Genomic DNA, 14,692 nt, shown 5'->3' on the forward strand with positions numbered 1-14,692 from the left:
ACTTACCGTCAGTGGTTTTCTGAACTCCTCCACCATTTCAACTCTCTCCTATAATGAAACTCAACATTTCACCATTAATTCTGCTCACGGTTTCAAAGAGAGGACATTACCATTTCCCAGCATCGGTTTCAAAGTTCCTTTTTTCTTTTCTTCCCCCCCCCCTTTTTTTTTTCCTTTTTTTCCTTTTTTTTTTTTTTTTTCTTTTTTCCCTTTATGAGCTTTAAACCACAGGGTGAATCCATGAAATGAGGTAAGTAAATTTGGCACACTTTTAGTCATGTCCATAAAACTTTTGGTAAGTTGTATAAGTGAACAATATCATTTTCGTCGTGAGTTACAGGTGCTTTCAAAGGGGGGTGGTTAGTACTTAACAACTGGAATGTTTCTAGTAAAACCAAAAGGCATAGCTGCAGAAAACACTCACAACCCAATGTTGATAGAGAAGTAAAAATATATACAATACAGTCACTTGTTCATAGTTTGGCACAATTTTTTTGTTGTTGTGGGTAATAGTGCATAAACTACTGTACAACAGTATGACTTTTAAAACAGTCTTTCACAGAGAATACCAGATTAGGTTTGCTTTCAAATAATAAAATTCCCACAATTTCAAACTCTTCATTTCAGCACTTACATTTCAACATACCACAAGGCAGATTTCGAAAAGGAACCGATGGGAAAAAAACCCCAACCGAAAAAAGAAAAAAAAAAAAAAAAAGAAAAAAAACCCAACCCCAAACATCAACCGTCTTTCTAGAAAAGGGAGTCTCTTCTTCAAATACAGGAAAACCCAAAAATGTTGTTTCTGCTTTAAGAAGAATGGAGTCTGATTCCCTGCAGGAAAAAATCAAACATTTGATGCCATCTTAGTTAGCTCGTCTGGAGTCACCACGACGGAGCGTACGCGCTAAAGGCGGGCGGGTACAGAAGATGCAGCTTTAGATGATGCAGGTTAGGAGATAAACAGCAGAGGGGGCCAGAAAGCACTCAAAATTGCCACGTGAAGCTCAATTAGGAACGAGTTCTCATTTGCAAAAGTAAAGAGCCATTAAGTTTCGAGATCTTGGCTTTTGGATGCATAACCTCTTTTTTTTTTTTTTTTTTGTGTGGTTTGTTTTTTACAAAATGTTCCAAAAAAAAAAGTCTTTCCTCGTCAAAATCATTAAAAAGAGCGTGTAATCATGTTCTCCCCCCATCCCAATAAATAATTAAAAACTGAAGAAGCCAAACAGCAGAAAAGAGTAGCCTTGTTAGTTTTTTTAACCCCAGCCAAGCCAGAAAATTGGTCATTCTTTTAGGTAGCTTGCAAGTATTAAGTATTTTCATGCATTTAAAAAACCAACCAACCAAACAAACAAAAAAACCAACCCCAAAACCAAAACCAACCAAAACCGTAAAAGGGGAACGTCTTTTTTTTTTTTTTTTTTCATGCAACTTTTGCTTTCAAGAAGGAAAAACTGAGGAACAGCGGGCTTAGCAGGTGGGAGGGAGGTTAAGGGGCATTCCAGCCAGTTTGGTGCAGCATTACCTCAGTTTCTCAAAAGCAGCTGTCACGGGGGGGTCCTTGTGGGGCTGTTCGCGGTCCGTTCGCTTTATTTTACAGTTCTCATCCCTCAGCGATTTTGAACTGGATTTATGACGGTAGAGTTTTTTATGGGTAGGTCCGTTATTGCCTAAAGTGCTCAGGTTACTATAGTTTTTATCAAAAAAGGGAGCGTGAATGTCCGTGGTGTACCCGGTCGAGCAGTTGGGGCGACCGGGGTCGCAGGTTGCGGCTTTGCCATTTTTGCTTGAGCCCTTGTTGTTCGACTTGTGGTTCTTCGCCACCCCCGGCGAGCCACCGTTCGCCTTCTTCTTCGACTCTTGGGATGTCCCTGCCAAAATTTTAAGAGTTTTCAGTTTCAGGCTGTTGGACTCCGGCGACCGGAATATGTCTGGAACGCTGTTGTGGCCAACGGGCCCCCACAAGGGCTCGATGGAGGCCATCATAAACCTCTGGACGTCCGCCATTCCCGACGCGATGTTGGACAGGATGTTGGAAGGCTCCTCAAACTCCCTCTGATCATCGTCCAGGAGGCTGGTGGCATTGCCCAGGCTGGCTTCCGACCAGCCCGCGCCCCCCTCTTTTCCCAGCGCCCACTCTCCGGAGAGCCCATTGTGCTTGCCCAGTTTCACCCCGGCCGGGCTGCAGTGCTGAGCGCTCTCGGCGAGGCCCTTGGTGCCGGCAGCCACGTTGCTCAGCTGGTTGACCGCCCTGCTGCCAACGGCCGGTGCCTTCTCACCGTTGACTCCTGCTGCGGTTTTCCCTTTCCTGGTGGATTTGGGTGCCTGCCTGGAGTTTTTCCCTTGCGGCTTATCGGTTCCTTTGTTGGTTTTCGGCGATTTTTTCCGGGTGGCTTTCTGGGAGGAGCTTTGGTTTGTACCCACATTCTTGCTGGATGAACTTTTCCTCTTCGATTTTGACACTTTGCTATTGGTGCTAATTTGACCAGATGGCTCATTAAATGTTGACAAGCATGGACTCTTTTCGAGAAGGCTGACAGAATCTTCATCGTTGAACATATGGAACTGGAACTGATGATTATTTAAAGCAAACCCATTATCTGCCTGATCCTCGGTCTGCAGGACCCCGCAGTTCCACTTGACCTTCTCAGAGCTGTTGAGGGCAGCCTGGGGGCTCTCCTGAAAGCCCTTCAGGGTGCCCAGAGGCTTGGCGTCGGAGCCAGCTATCTGCGGGGACAGGTTGGGAGTGTCCGGAGGGGACATCTCCGAAAGCGACGACTGGCGGAACTTATCAGGCGTGAAGTTGGAAATGTCTAAAAGGTCTGTGGACTCCTTCAAAGGGGTGATTTCATCTATGCTCTGCTGGATCACTAGCTTGGGACTACAGTGGGCCAAGAAATCGTCATTAATATCATCCTCGCCGTCCTTTTCACAAGACTTTAAACTTAAAGAACTGTAATTGCTAGAACTAACTGACAATGAACCCACTGAATCAAAACTAATGAGCCTGCCATCATCTGTACTTAGTGTACCTCGTTGGAAATGAAAGCGCCCCTCTCCATTATTAAAATGACATGACTGATAAGAGTCATCAGACTGCACTTGTTGGCTATCCGGCATGTAATTTTTTTGGTATAGCAATTTGCTGCTATTCAGACTGACTTGAGTGTATCCAGAGGCGGGGAGGCCGTCTGCACCCGCGGCCCCACCGCCGAACTCGCTCGGCAGCCCGGCCGCCTCCCGCATGTCGCCGGGGAAGTCCTGGCGGTTGCTGCCGGCAGCCTTGCTGGCCGGCCACACGCTACCGAAGCTGCTCTGCTCCATCTCCAGGTGGCCGGGTGACTGCTGCAGCTCCGACTCGGAAGGCGGGGAGAGCACGCAGCTCTGCGCCGGCTGCAGAGCCGGGAAGGGCTTTTCTGCCGGGATGATGCTGGGGAGCGTGTGCTGCTGCTGCTGCTCGGAGGGGTGCTGGGCGAAGTATGAGATACCGGTGTTGCTCGACAAATCAGAAGCATCTAACAACGTCTGCAGATACCCTCCCGGGATCAGGGGTACATTGGTGGTGATATTAGCAGATGGCAGAGGCTTGTCTGAAGAGGAGGTGGATGGTAGGAAAGGAGAATTTTTAGCAACCTTATCCTCGTGGCACTCTGGGAGATGGGAGCTGTCTGAAGCACAAGAAACGTTTTCGTCCTTCAGACGCGCTACCGAGTCCTGGTTTTCCAGCGCCGCGGAGCCCTCCGCCGTACCGGTAGCGGCTTTGATCTTCTTGCACTTCAACCTGGCTTCACTTTTGAATTTGATTCTGCGGAGCACCTTCCTCTCCGTCCCCTTGTGCTCCCGTTCCTGCGATTTGCATTTCACGGCGGTGATGCCGGTGATGTCATTTACGTGTAATCCGTTGGCACAGCTAGGGGTGGCGATGGCTAACGCCGGCAGCCCTTTCAGGCCCGCGTCCTCTTTACTGCTGCAAGGCTGCTTGTGATCAGAGGAGCAAGAGCCCAGCTTGTTCACTGATTGCTCGATGGCTTTAATTCTTTGAATCCGGTGCCTGTTTGCTAGCTTGCATTTTCGCTTCCGTGGGTGAGGGAGGAACGAAGCATCTGAGCCGTTAAGATAGAAATTCTGCTTGTGGTAGAGAGACGATCTGAGCAAATCCAGCCGGCTCTGCTGCCTCTCTTGCCAGAAGCCCTTCAGTGGGGCCAGCTTCTCGTATTTGCTGAGCAGCTCCTCGTTTAGGGTAACAGTTGTCTCGTTGGCATCCACTTTGCTGAGCTTCACCAGCATATGCTTCTCCCCTTTAAACCTGTTAATGATGATGTACTTGATGATAACGGGGGGCTCCTTGCGAGAGACTTTTCGCCGTTTCTTGGGGCACCACTCGTCATCGTCCTCTTCCTTGGGCCCGTCCGGAAGCCACTCCTTCTTGTCCAGGATCTTCTCATTCTCGATGGAGTCCACATCATACAGGTAGTCGTCGCTGTATCGCACTTTCCTCTTCGCTCGCAACCCGTAGTTCTGCTGAATGAAGGAGCCGGAGTGGTCCCGGGACAGGTACCGGCTGCAGTCCTTGATATCCCGCAGCACGTCATAGGAGGACTCTGTGCAAGTGCTGTCGTCGCTGAACTCCCCGGAGTCCTCCGTGGAATTCACCGAGTCCAAGAAGTGGCTCCTCTTGGAGCCCACGTACTGCACCATCTCCGTGCTGTTGCAAGATTTATTTAAGGCAGCTTTCTCCTCCTCCTCACCGTCTTCCTCGCCGTCCTCCTCCTCCTCCCCCCAGATGATGCCTTCCTCAGATTTGAATTGAGAAGGGTCGGTGGCACCGCCCGGCCCCCTTTTCAAGGTGCTCCTGCTGTCCCTTTTGGTGCAGTTGCTGAACACGCTGGGGAAGAAGTTGAACTGGGCGTCCTCTTGTAGGGTGGTGGTCTTCTCCCGCACGTTGTCCTGGAAAGATTCGTATCTAATCTTTAGGGAGCAGACATCGCTTCCCAAGGTGGAATCGTCATCGTCAAACATGTAATTATCCACGTCTTCCTCAGAAAACAGATTTACAGAAAGCTCATTTTTGGAGCAGAGGTCAAGCAGCTCAATTTTACTTTCACTAATGAAAGATTCAAAATAGCCCCATTCCTGGTTGGGATTTGTTAGTAAAGGTTCCTCACCATTGCATTTGTCTAATAGTAAACCCTCGTAATAATTTTTCTGAGTGGGGTCCTCTGAATCACTGTCAGATTTTTCTGCATCTCTTTTGTCTGCTGCCCTCGATTTATGCATAGGGAAGCTTAAAAGCTGGTCTGAAAGCAGTTGATCCCCGTATCTCATGGTTTCTCCTGTGCTCATGCAGTGAATCCCTATATCAGAGACCGAACAGGTGTCATAATCCCTATTTATATCCCCCACTTTCAAGCTTATTCCCGGCTCTGCATCAATGCCGTCCTTTGATTCAATAAAGCAGCCCAGACAGGTCCGGCTCGGCTGCATCAAGCAGTCGCCCGTCAGCGCCGACATGCCCCCAGGCTCCATCATGGTGAAAGGAGCCTTCTCGCAGTCACCCGGCAGCGACCAGGAGCTCATGCCCTTCGTCACACAGGAGGTGAGGGAGATGGCGTGGGCGGAGGAGTCATCCGAGGCGTGCTCGGGTACATCCGTGAGCCTCAGAGGCGACGGGGGGCTCAGCAAGCAGGGCTTCTTGGCAGTGAGGGCAGGCAGTGCCCGGTGGCACGCGTGGTTCTCCTTCTGAGCCGTCGTCAAGGCTGAGAACGTGACCGCGGCCTCGGCGGCGGTGCAAGGCCTCTCATCGCCGTCCAGGGCGTGCGATTCTGGGGGGTGGGTAAGGAAAAGGGAGAAAAGAAAGAAAAAGAGAGAGGGTTTACAACCCTTGCAGTCGGGCTGGGGCTCGCCACCCCGCTCCCCTTCTCCCTAGGGTTTGGTGGCGACGTTTCCCAACCGTTCCTTCGGGAAGCGGCGGACGCCCTTCCCAGGAGAGCGTGATGCTTCCCTTCTGGATCTACTTAACGTGGTGACGTGCAGGGGAGGGAGAGGCAAACAGTCTCCCCGCTGCAGCCAGCTGGAAGAGGTACAAGAGTACGTTTAAAAAACCAAACCCATCCATTCTTCCCTGCTCATATACATACCGTTACCTGGATACTGCCTTTCAAATCTGACAAGGTTATTAAAAAACAAAACAAGCCTAATAAAAATGTTCCCATTAACATTGAAAAAATTAATGGAAAAATAAGAATCTTAAAGAAACAAAGCATCCCCCCTGTGGCGTCTGCAGCTTCAGCACACCTAAGCTGCATTACTGCTCCAGAGTCAGAAAGTTACAGTTATTTTAAAAAGCCCAATAGTCTTTTTGTCACTGTCCACGCCAAGGGAAAGCGGAAGGTAACACAGTTTAAAGCAATTGTTGTTAGAATTATTGTGGGTTTTGCCATTCTTCCCTAACCTCTAAAAATGCCTTTTCAATAATGTAAGAATTTTTTTTTTTTTTAACCTAAGGATTTTTTATTTTTTCCTCGTCGCACTCTTTTATGGCAGAATGAAGTTACGAATATACTTTTATCTGACTTCTGGCTCAACGGACGATACGACCCTTGAAATTTAAATAGATGGCTTTTCATCCATGAACACGCTCTGGTATCTCTGTATTAAAAAAAAATAATACCAACGCGTGTGTTCACACCAGTCGGAGACCTCTGCCGACTCCGAGCTGCGCCCGGTGCGGCTGCAGCCGTTCACATCTTACCTTTGTGGTGGTTCCACCGAGGGCTGGGGGAGTGGAAGCGGGAGCGGCGCGTGCTTTCCGAGGAGGGACAAGCAACCGGAGCACCAGGTTGTCGCAAGAAAACGGGGCAGCCGGAGGGATCTGGCCCCTACGGGGTTGCTGCCACCCTCCGCGACAAGTGCTTTTATTCGAAACTGATAGAGAAGCCGCCCGCACCTCCGCCAACCGGCACCAGCTGGTAAGGGAAGGCTCGTGCAGGCACGATGAAATACGCGCCGCGCCGGTGCTGCCGGAGCGGAGCAAGGAGCAGGGCTCCCACCTGCAGGTGGGAGAGACGAAAAGGAGCGGGACGGGATGGAGGGCTGCCTGCCCGCGCCAAGCGTAAAACTGAGAGGAGGTCAAAACCCCCCGAAAATCTCATCCCAAAAGCTCCCAGCATTTTTGTGCTACTTACTGAGGGCCTTAGGGTTGGAGCTATCAGTGAAGTCTTAAGCCATGCTTAAGACTAAGGACTTTAAACAACTTTCCAAACACCACACGAATCAAACCAGAAGTGCAAGGCAAAGCCTGTAAACATCCTCAACACGCACGGCTTGGAAAAGACCAGACTGCCTTGCTTGAAATCTGTTCTCCTTCCTTTCCTCCAAAAAGGGTTAAAAAAAAAAAAAAAAAAAAATCAATAAAAAAGCTGATTTTTGAGTCCCTCCCACCAGTTTTTTAGATCAGAAATGCAGAGGTGGTATCTTTTTCCTTAAGCACCAAACCAAATTAACCAGTGCAGTTCCACTTCAGAAGTAAAAGAAAAGAAAAATCAGCTTGGAGCTGCCAGGAAGCATGGAAAATTTGAGGATAAAAGAAGAATGTCTGTGAATACCGTACAACTCAGGAAAGGGGGAGGTAGAAAGCTGAAATTCAATCTCAAATGCTGCATTCAATACACAGAGATGCTATTATATAAAATAAACTCTCTCTGGGTATTTCTTTAGGTTTATAGCTGTATAAGTGAACTTAACTCCTATGAAATACAAATGCCAAAACTTGATTTTCCAGGGCCTGCGCATCATCCTAAAATCAGGCACACTTTCAATCGATGCTGGGAAGTGAACAATACTCCAAAAAGCTACAGTTAAAAAAGAAAATGCTGGAGAAGCAAAAACACCTTTCCCTGTTTAATTCAACAGCCGTCCAGAAACACACGGGTAGCCTGAGCGGAAAAATTCTGAAGCATCCTGCTGTCCATCAGCTCCCACGAGAGGCCAGTCCCTAATGGCACTGCAGCAGCCCAAGGGTCGCTCCGGATTCACTGCAGCCAGCACCCATTTATAATTAGGGTGAGAGGGGGCAAAAAGCAGCAGCCCCCTCCCCAGTGTCGTCCATGGGGAGGTGGTGGCATCAGACCTGCTTGCTGGCTCATTGCTTCGGATTCAGCGGCAACTCCTACACAACAGTGTTTAATTAAAGTGCTTTTTAAGCCCTGTTTAATTGAGTTTCATGGAAGTGGTATCAGGTTCTAGAAATGCCCACCTCTCCTGAGCAGGTAAGCACTGATTTCGCTGCCTGTTAGATTAGACAAGGGGACCATGGCTAGAAAATCTCCTTGCAGCTCCACCAGCTGAGGCTTTGCCATGTGTAGACATGAAGGAGATGGGCGGACAGAGACAGATACCCCCAAAATTGCATCGTAGGGGCGAAGCGCAAGCGTATGCTTCACCTGCCACCAGCACGTGTTGCGGGGTCCCCACCGGCACCCGCGCGCCTGGAGTCACTCCAGGTTTTCAGTAACGAACAACGTTTGCCTCTACGCATCTTGCTTTGAGACGACAGAAGGATCTGAACGTACAAGATGTCAGAGGACCAAGTCCCTGCTATCTAATAGTGTCAAATTTATACATAAATAAATCTCTCTCTCTCAAGATTCATAGGCCAACACAAAATGTAAAAAACCATGAAACTAAACATACAAACATGGTGAAGAATGAAAATGTCAAGCTCTGCCTCAGTGCTGGACTGCCACTGCATTTACCGTGGCTAGCGACTAAAGTCCAAATGACTTGAGAAAATGCTCAGAGGAATATTTATTTCAGTCAGGTTTTCAGGCAGCAGAGCACTGTTACTCCTCGTCAGTTATTGCGTTTGAAAGCAAGTACGGAATTGAGTAAATAGATACAGACAAAGTAAAGTATTTTGGGCAGGCTGCTGGAAGGGGCTGATCCTTCCCCAACCGATGTTGACAGAAGCCGGAGCGAGTCAGTGGCTCCCAGGAGCGTGACTGCGGCCAGCAGCAGCGGTGTGTGCACAGACGCGGTGTTACGGGCCAGAGGATCCCACGTGCTGGCTGACGGGCCACGTGGAAAAGGCAATGAAGAGCTCACAAGTCCGACCTTCCCCTTCCACGGGCCCGAATCTGGGTTTGTTTCTCCTACCCAATCTCTAATTTTTCCCCAGTTTGCAGGGACTAAGTATCCTCCAGTCAAATTTTGCTGAGACTGGCTAGCGGGTTCATAAGTAATCGCAAAGAGAGGGAAAGAATTCCAACAGACAGAGGGGCTACATAGTCTTCTATGACTTTTTTCCCTAAGAAAACAAACTAAAATCTGTCATTCAAACTGCATGTGCACATAAACATTTCCAGCCATGTATATATGCATGGCCAAAAGCAGTACTCGTTAAGACCTAAAAAGGTCTAAGATTCATAGCCGGAGTGACATCTGTGCAGAAAATACACATTTACCCTCCTGTTCCATGTTGCAGAGATACCTGCAAATCGCTAAAATTAAATACACGATAGGAATTAGGAAAATAAGTTGGCTTGCAAGTTGTTGCTGCTCCCTCATGTACTGTAATTAAGTTCCTTACCATTTTCTTTCACCCCATTAATCAGGATAGTTTCTTGGTCTTCTGAGGCACAATCCTGCTCTTGTTGGTCATCCATCAATTTAACCTCTTTCTGTTCACTCCATGCCCCACTGCATCTGGCCAACCTGCACATTTCCAGAAACATAACCACAGTCAGTACAATTCCCAGAATCAGCTCAAGGAACCATGAATAAAAAATAACAACAATAAAAAAGCCCTGCACAACCTCACATGCTGCCCTTACCCTGCTTAAAAGGACAAATACTATTCATTTAAGCTATCGTATTTTTACTTTTCCACTCCCAAAGCCAAGTTGAATGTATTTCAGCAAGGTTAAAATGCTATATATCACCATTTCCTTCCCCAAAGTCCTCCTTTAGAAGGTGGAGCGGTGCTCTACACCTCCGCAGCACCCTTCACGTCGCCTGAAACTGCGCTGCAAAAGCAGGTAAGCGGTATTATCTCCAGATGGGTGAGCAGAGGCATAAAGAGGAGAGGACTTGCCCCAGTTCAGACAACAGCAACTCTGGGTTGGAGTTGGAAGAGAAACGCAGATATCCTGAGTGATAACTGCTTGCCCTAGGTACCAGCTACTGCTTTCCATCTTCCAAGAGCTGGCAGGTATGAAAACCTCCCCCCAAAAGCATTTTTTTGGAAGAAAAATACCTCTAGTCTCATTCTTCACTCAAAACACTTCTTCATCATGAGAGCTCCATCTCATTCTTCACTCAAAACACTCCTTCATCATAAGAGCTCCTTCCTTGGAAGCCTCGTTCCCCAGACACCTACCATCACCCTCACAGTCCCCGTTCATCTCGGTTGTATGACCACCAGCCAAGGCTGACTGGACTTGATGGTACTTCTCCAAAGCAATGAAAACGAGATCAGAGTGAGGCCCAGATTTTCTCCCTTCCTCCACTGAAGATCCCCCCACGTTAAAACGATCGCCTGCCTGAAGGGAGGGAGACCGTGCAACGGAGCCATGCGGCTGAGTTCCCAGGCATGGGTGGCTCAGGATAACCCTCGTCGGTGCTCCCGATGAACAGAATTTCACCTCTTTGACTGCAAAAATCAAGTCAGAATCTATTTTTTTCCTTCTGGCAATTGGAACTCAACTTTTTCCCTCTCACAGAACAGGGACTAGATTGAAGCATTGTTTTAGGTGGGGTTTTTTGTTTGGTTTCTTTTTTTCTCTTTAAATCAACATTTGTCAATGTCTGATCTTCCCACAGTGTTCACTGCCCTGGGTTCAGCAGATGAATTTCATTCATATTCAGATTTGCAGTGGAGTCCTCTTAATTAATGTGAAATCTTTACAACCGTCTTAGTAAGTGAAACCTTCACTGAACTTAAAGATGTTGTGACACCGAGAGTAAGATAAGAATAACAAGCATCAGTAACTCAATTCCTTTGCATATTTAGAGGAATATTTAACTAACCCTGAGAGTTTTACTTTGATGCAAATCCATATTTCAAAGCTCTCAAAATGCGAGTCGGTTTGCTGCAGTAAGACCCCTCTCTCCCACCAGCACCCGCACCCTCCCCACCACCCCGGGCTCCCACGGCGGTTGAGAAAAGCTCCAGCCGAAGCATCGCTGACGTGCTGTAACAGAAGCGACTCGAAATGCCAAAGCACAGATCAGGCGTCACTGGGAGATATTTCCATGCAACTCGAAGAAGATTAACTTCTAAGTGTGAAAGCTGCTCCACGTTTTCCAGTAACTGTCTACAACTTCATGCCTCCTTGATAATGTTTCCTGCCTATTAAATGCATCTTAATTAATATAAGTAAATTAAGTTTTAAAAATACCTATTAATGAAAATATTAATAAAGTACCTGAAGCCTCAGGAAAACCAGAGGCTTCTCAGGAGACCAGAGAACCACCACTGGCCCCACACCCGGGCCAGCGTGACTTCTGGGGAGGGGGCCGTTGGCTGCCTGAGGAAGCTCTGGGAGAAGGAAAAGCTGAGTTGAGTAAGGAGTCTCAATAGATTGTGACCTAGTAGATGTGTTTTGCACACCCTCACGGTTTCTCAGGTGGGAGAGAAACTTGCAACGATCTTCCGTTTTAATTAACCATGGGCAGGCAGGGTTGGAGGACGGCGCATTTGGCGGTGCACGTTCACAGATCTGAACCTGCTGCTCACTTCACCACGCTCATTGTGGGTGATGGGACCATCATCTTCAACGTGCAGAAGGTTATAATCAACGTTCCTGTATACTCCGATCTCCGTCGTCTTTCTGAAGTGCAAAGGTGATGCTCTGATTGAGGCTTTTCCATGCAGGATCTAGCAGGGGCACCTCCTTTCCTTGGAGGCACAGGACGTAAAGCCCAGCAGAAATCAGCTCTGCACCACAGCCGAGTCCCTCCCCAGCTCCCCCAGGCCAGCTCAGAGACAGCACGGCCATGGCTGCGTTGGGGCACATCAACACCAGTTCACTTCATAGGTTTGGCTCTTGCTGACGGTCACCAGCAGACGTGAAGTAAAAGCGGAGAGGCCCTGCCACTGCGCCTCGCTTACGACTGGGGGGCTTCTGCATTCAGAGACCACATCCATACTTCATTCTATTAATTTCCTTAATTATTTTCAACCTTGTTGATGCTGCTGGCCTCCACAGAACCTTGCGGTAATGCGTCAGCTTCTGTGCTGCGCGAAGTGGACCTACTCTTGTTTGGTTTGAACCTGCTGTCCTCCGTAGGACGGGCCACGTCTTCCCACAGAAATACAGCCGCAGTCCTAGAAAGCACTTGGCAGTATGACCACCATTTAAATATTTAACAATATTTATATTCACAGGAGAATCACGGCAACATTTCAAGTTATCCAAGCACTTAAGTCAAATCGGGATACTGCTGAACTTTTCCTCACGGTTCACTGTTTAACCCACAGGAGCCAGGCTGAGGGGTAAGAGCTGATCCAGTGTTGCTGTAGAAAGCTTCAACTTGCAAGCCAAGTCTTTGCTTTATCAGTACAATAGGCTGAGACCCACAGTTGTAAGCTCAGAAGCACAAGCATCATCTCCGCGTGGCTTTGCTGACCCGGTTTTTGCCTGCGTGTACTGGTTTATAGCAGTTTGGTGCAAAATGCCACAGGTGGCCTGTTTTCCACCAGTAACAAAATCACAGCCATATTAAAGTAATGGCTTGCAATGAATAAAACAGGACAAAAGCCGAAACCATAATTCTCCAATAACGTAAACTTGTCACTTCCAGTGCACAAAACATCTCCAGAGAGAAAATAGGAATGCGGACACAAAACACGAGTGAGCTCACCAAGAAATATCCCAAGCATTTTAAAGACGGCATCATCCCATTATCGCTGGCATTTCCACCGGAGGAGGAAGGGAGCGGGGTCTCTCGCGTGGGCTGCACGCCTCTCTGCCTGCTGCCTTCTTGCTCTTTGAGTTTATGAGTCGGTGGTTTGACTGCGGTTTGCAAGCAGGTACGTGAGGGAGGCTTCTGCCTTTCCTTACTCCTGACAGACACTCAACGGCCAACCTTCAAGGAGAGAGCAGGGTTCACTGAGGCAAGACTGAGAAGGCAAGCAACGGGCAAGCAGGCAGCCAAGCAAAGGGAGGCAGAGAAAGAAGAGTTAGTAGGTGGGGAAGCCTGTGGGACTTCCAGTCTCCTACTGTTATGTTTCGGGATGTGTGTGCATGAGGGGGAGGGAAGCGCAGGAGGGATGTTTTCCTTCCTCCGAAGGCTGGAGAAGACGATACGACGAAATACAAGAACACAGGGGATGTACCTGCAGACGACTATTTGCCTCGAGCACGGTAACTCTGAGAGCAGAGCTGAGCTCTAGACACGAGCTGGAAAGAACTGAGAAGAGTTCAGCCGGGAGATCTTCACATAGGGTCGGAGAGAGAAGAAGTGTGAACAAGGCGGACGGTCTGGAGTTTGCCCAGACCTGCTGAACCAGAGGACCTTTTGGGAGCAGTGTGACCGTGAAAGGTCAGATCCCAAGAGCGACGGGGAGAAACACCGGCGACTGCGAAAGAAAAGCTGACAAAGGGGCTTGACGCGATGCAGAACAGGAAAAAACCAAAGACTGGGAATAACAAAGAGAAGGAGAACAGCTGGGTCCCTGGGAAGAAAAACTAAACCGAGAGAGGTCTGGTGTATAAAGGCGGTGGGCAGAGAATACACCGGGTAGCAGGAGAGCACAGAACGCAGAGCCGTCTGTGGGCAGAAGAATAAAAGGGAGAGAATATGGATTTCAGACGGCGTCAGGCCATTGAAGAGATACACGACTGGGGTCACACTATTATGAAGAACCAACAGGAGGAAAATCAGTCAGCAGCTTGAAGTTTATGAACTTGGCTGGAGCTCGAGTGGATGGAGGAAGAGGACGGCGGGTGGAAGACAATGGTCAAAGACGCACGCCAGGTCTCCAGAGGAGGGCAGGGGCACAGCCCGGCAGGCTGTGCTTCAAGGACAGTCACAGGTGGTTCCTGTCACAGAGAATAATTCAGAAGGACTTTTCTTGATTGCACCACGTACTTTAGGGCACTGGTCTGTGATAAAATCACAGTTGGCATGACAGAGAAAGATAGTCTAAGAAAGGAGATCAAAGGGAAGCAGTTGCAGAAAGCAGGCAGTGGAGCTAAAAAATAATCCAACTAGTTTTAAGCACAAGATGGACAAATTAATGGACAGAAGGACAGAATGCAGTTGCCCGTGATAGCAGTGCAGAGGCCTCGGTGACCTGCAGAAATCCCTTTCAGCCCTACGACTCGCGTCAGGTGAAAGGCTGCAAGTACCTCAAAGAAGCCGCAGCGTAGCAGCTGAGAAAATTCTCCGTTCCTCACGGTTCCTGCCAATTTTCCCACTGCTTGTGCTAATGGGGTTGTACAAAAGCTGTTAGTGACTAGATTGCCCACGTCTGGAAGAACACAAACGTGGCACCCAAAACGGCCCCTCCGCTGTAAACCCGCCGCTGCCTTGTGAGCACATTTAGAGGCAATACCCTTGTAAAACAGCCCTTCGTCAGTTCTTCGGAGCGAAAACGCAGATTATTTCTTTTCCTGTCAATTCAACAGGGTGTGCAAAGCAACACCACCACGAGCAATGCTCCCCACAGGAAATTACATCAAGGGGT

The 14,692-nt window shown here is 48.5% G+C and overlaps 1 protein-coding gene across 1 annotated transcript; it reads right to left on the reverse strand.

Annotated features, from left to right (window-relative positions):
- Window positions 1-704: 704 nt before the first annotated feature.
- On the reverse strand, window positions 705-10,039 carry NEXMIF (neurite extension and migration factor). Its single transcript, XM_082004118.1, has 2 exons — window positions 9,590-10,039; window positions 705-5,825 (listed from the first exon to the last, which is right to left on the reverse strand). The coding sequence occupies exons 1-2, from the start codon at window positions 9,732-9,734 to the stop codon at window positions 1,525-1,527; spliced, it is 4,446 nt and encodes a 1,481-aa protein (XP_081860244.1). The 5' UTR covers window positions 9,735-10,039; the 3' UTR covers window positions 705-1,524.
- Between the last annotated feature and the right edge of the window lie 4,653 nt (window positions 10,040-14,692).

This window comes from Phaethon aethereus (genome assembly GCF_964289735.1).
Source record: "Phaethon aethereus genome assembly, chromosome: 10".
Lineage (NCBI taxonomy): Eukaryota > Metazoa > Chordata > Aves > Phaethontiformes > Phaethontidae > Phaethon > Phaethon aethereus.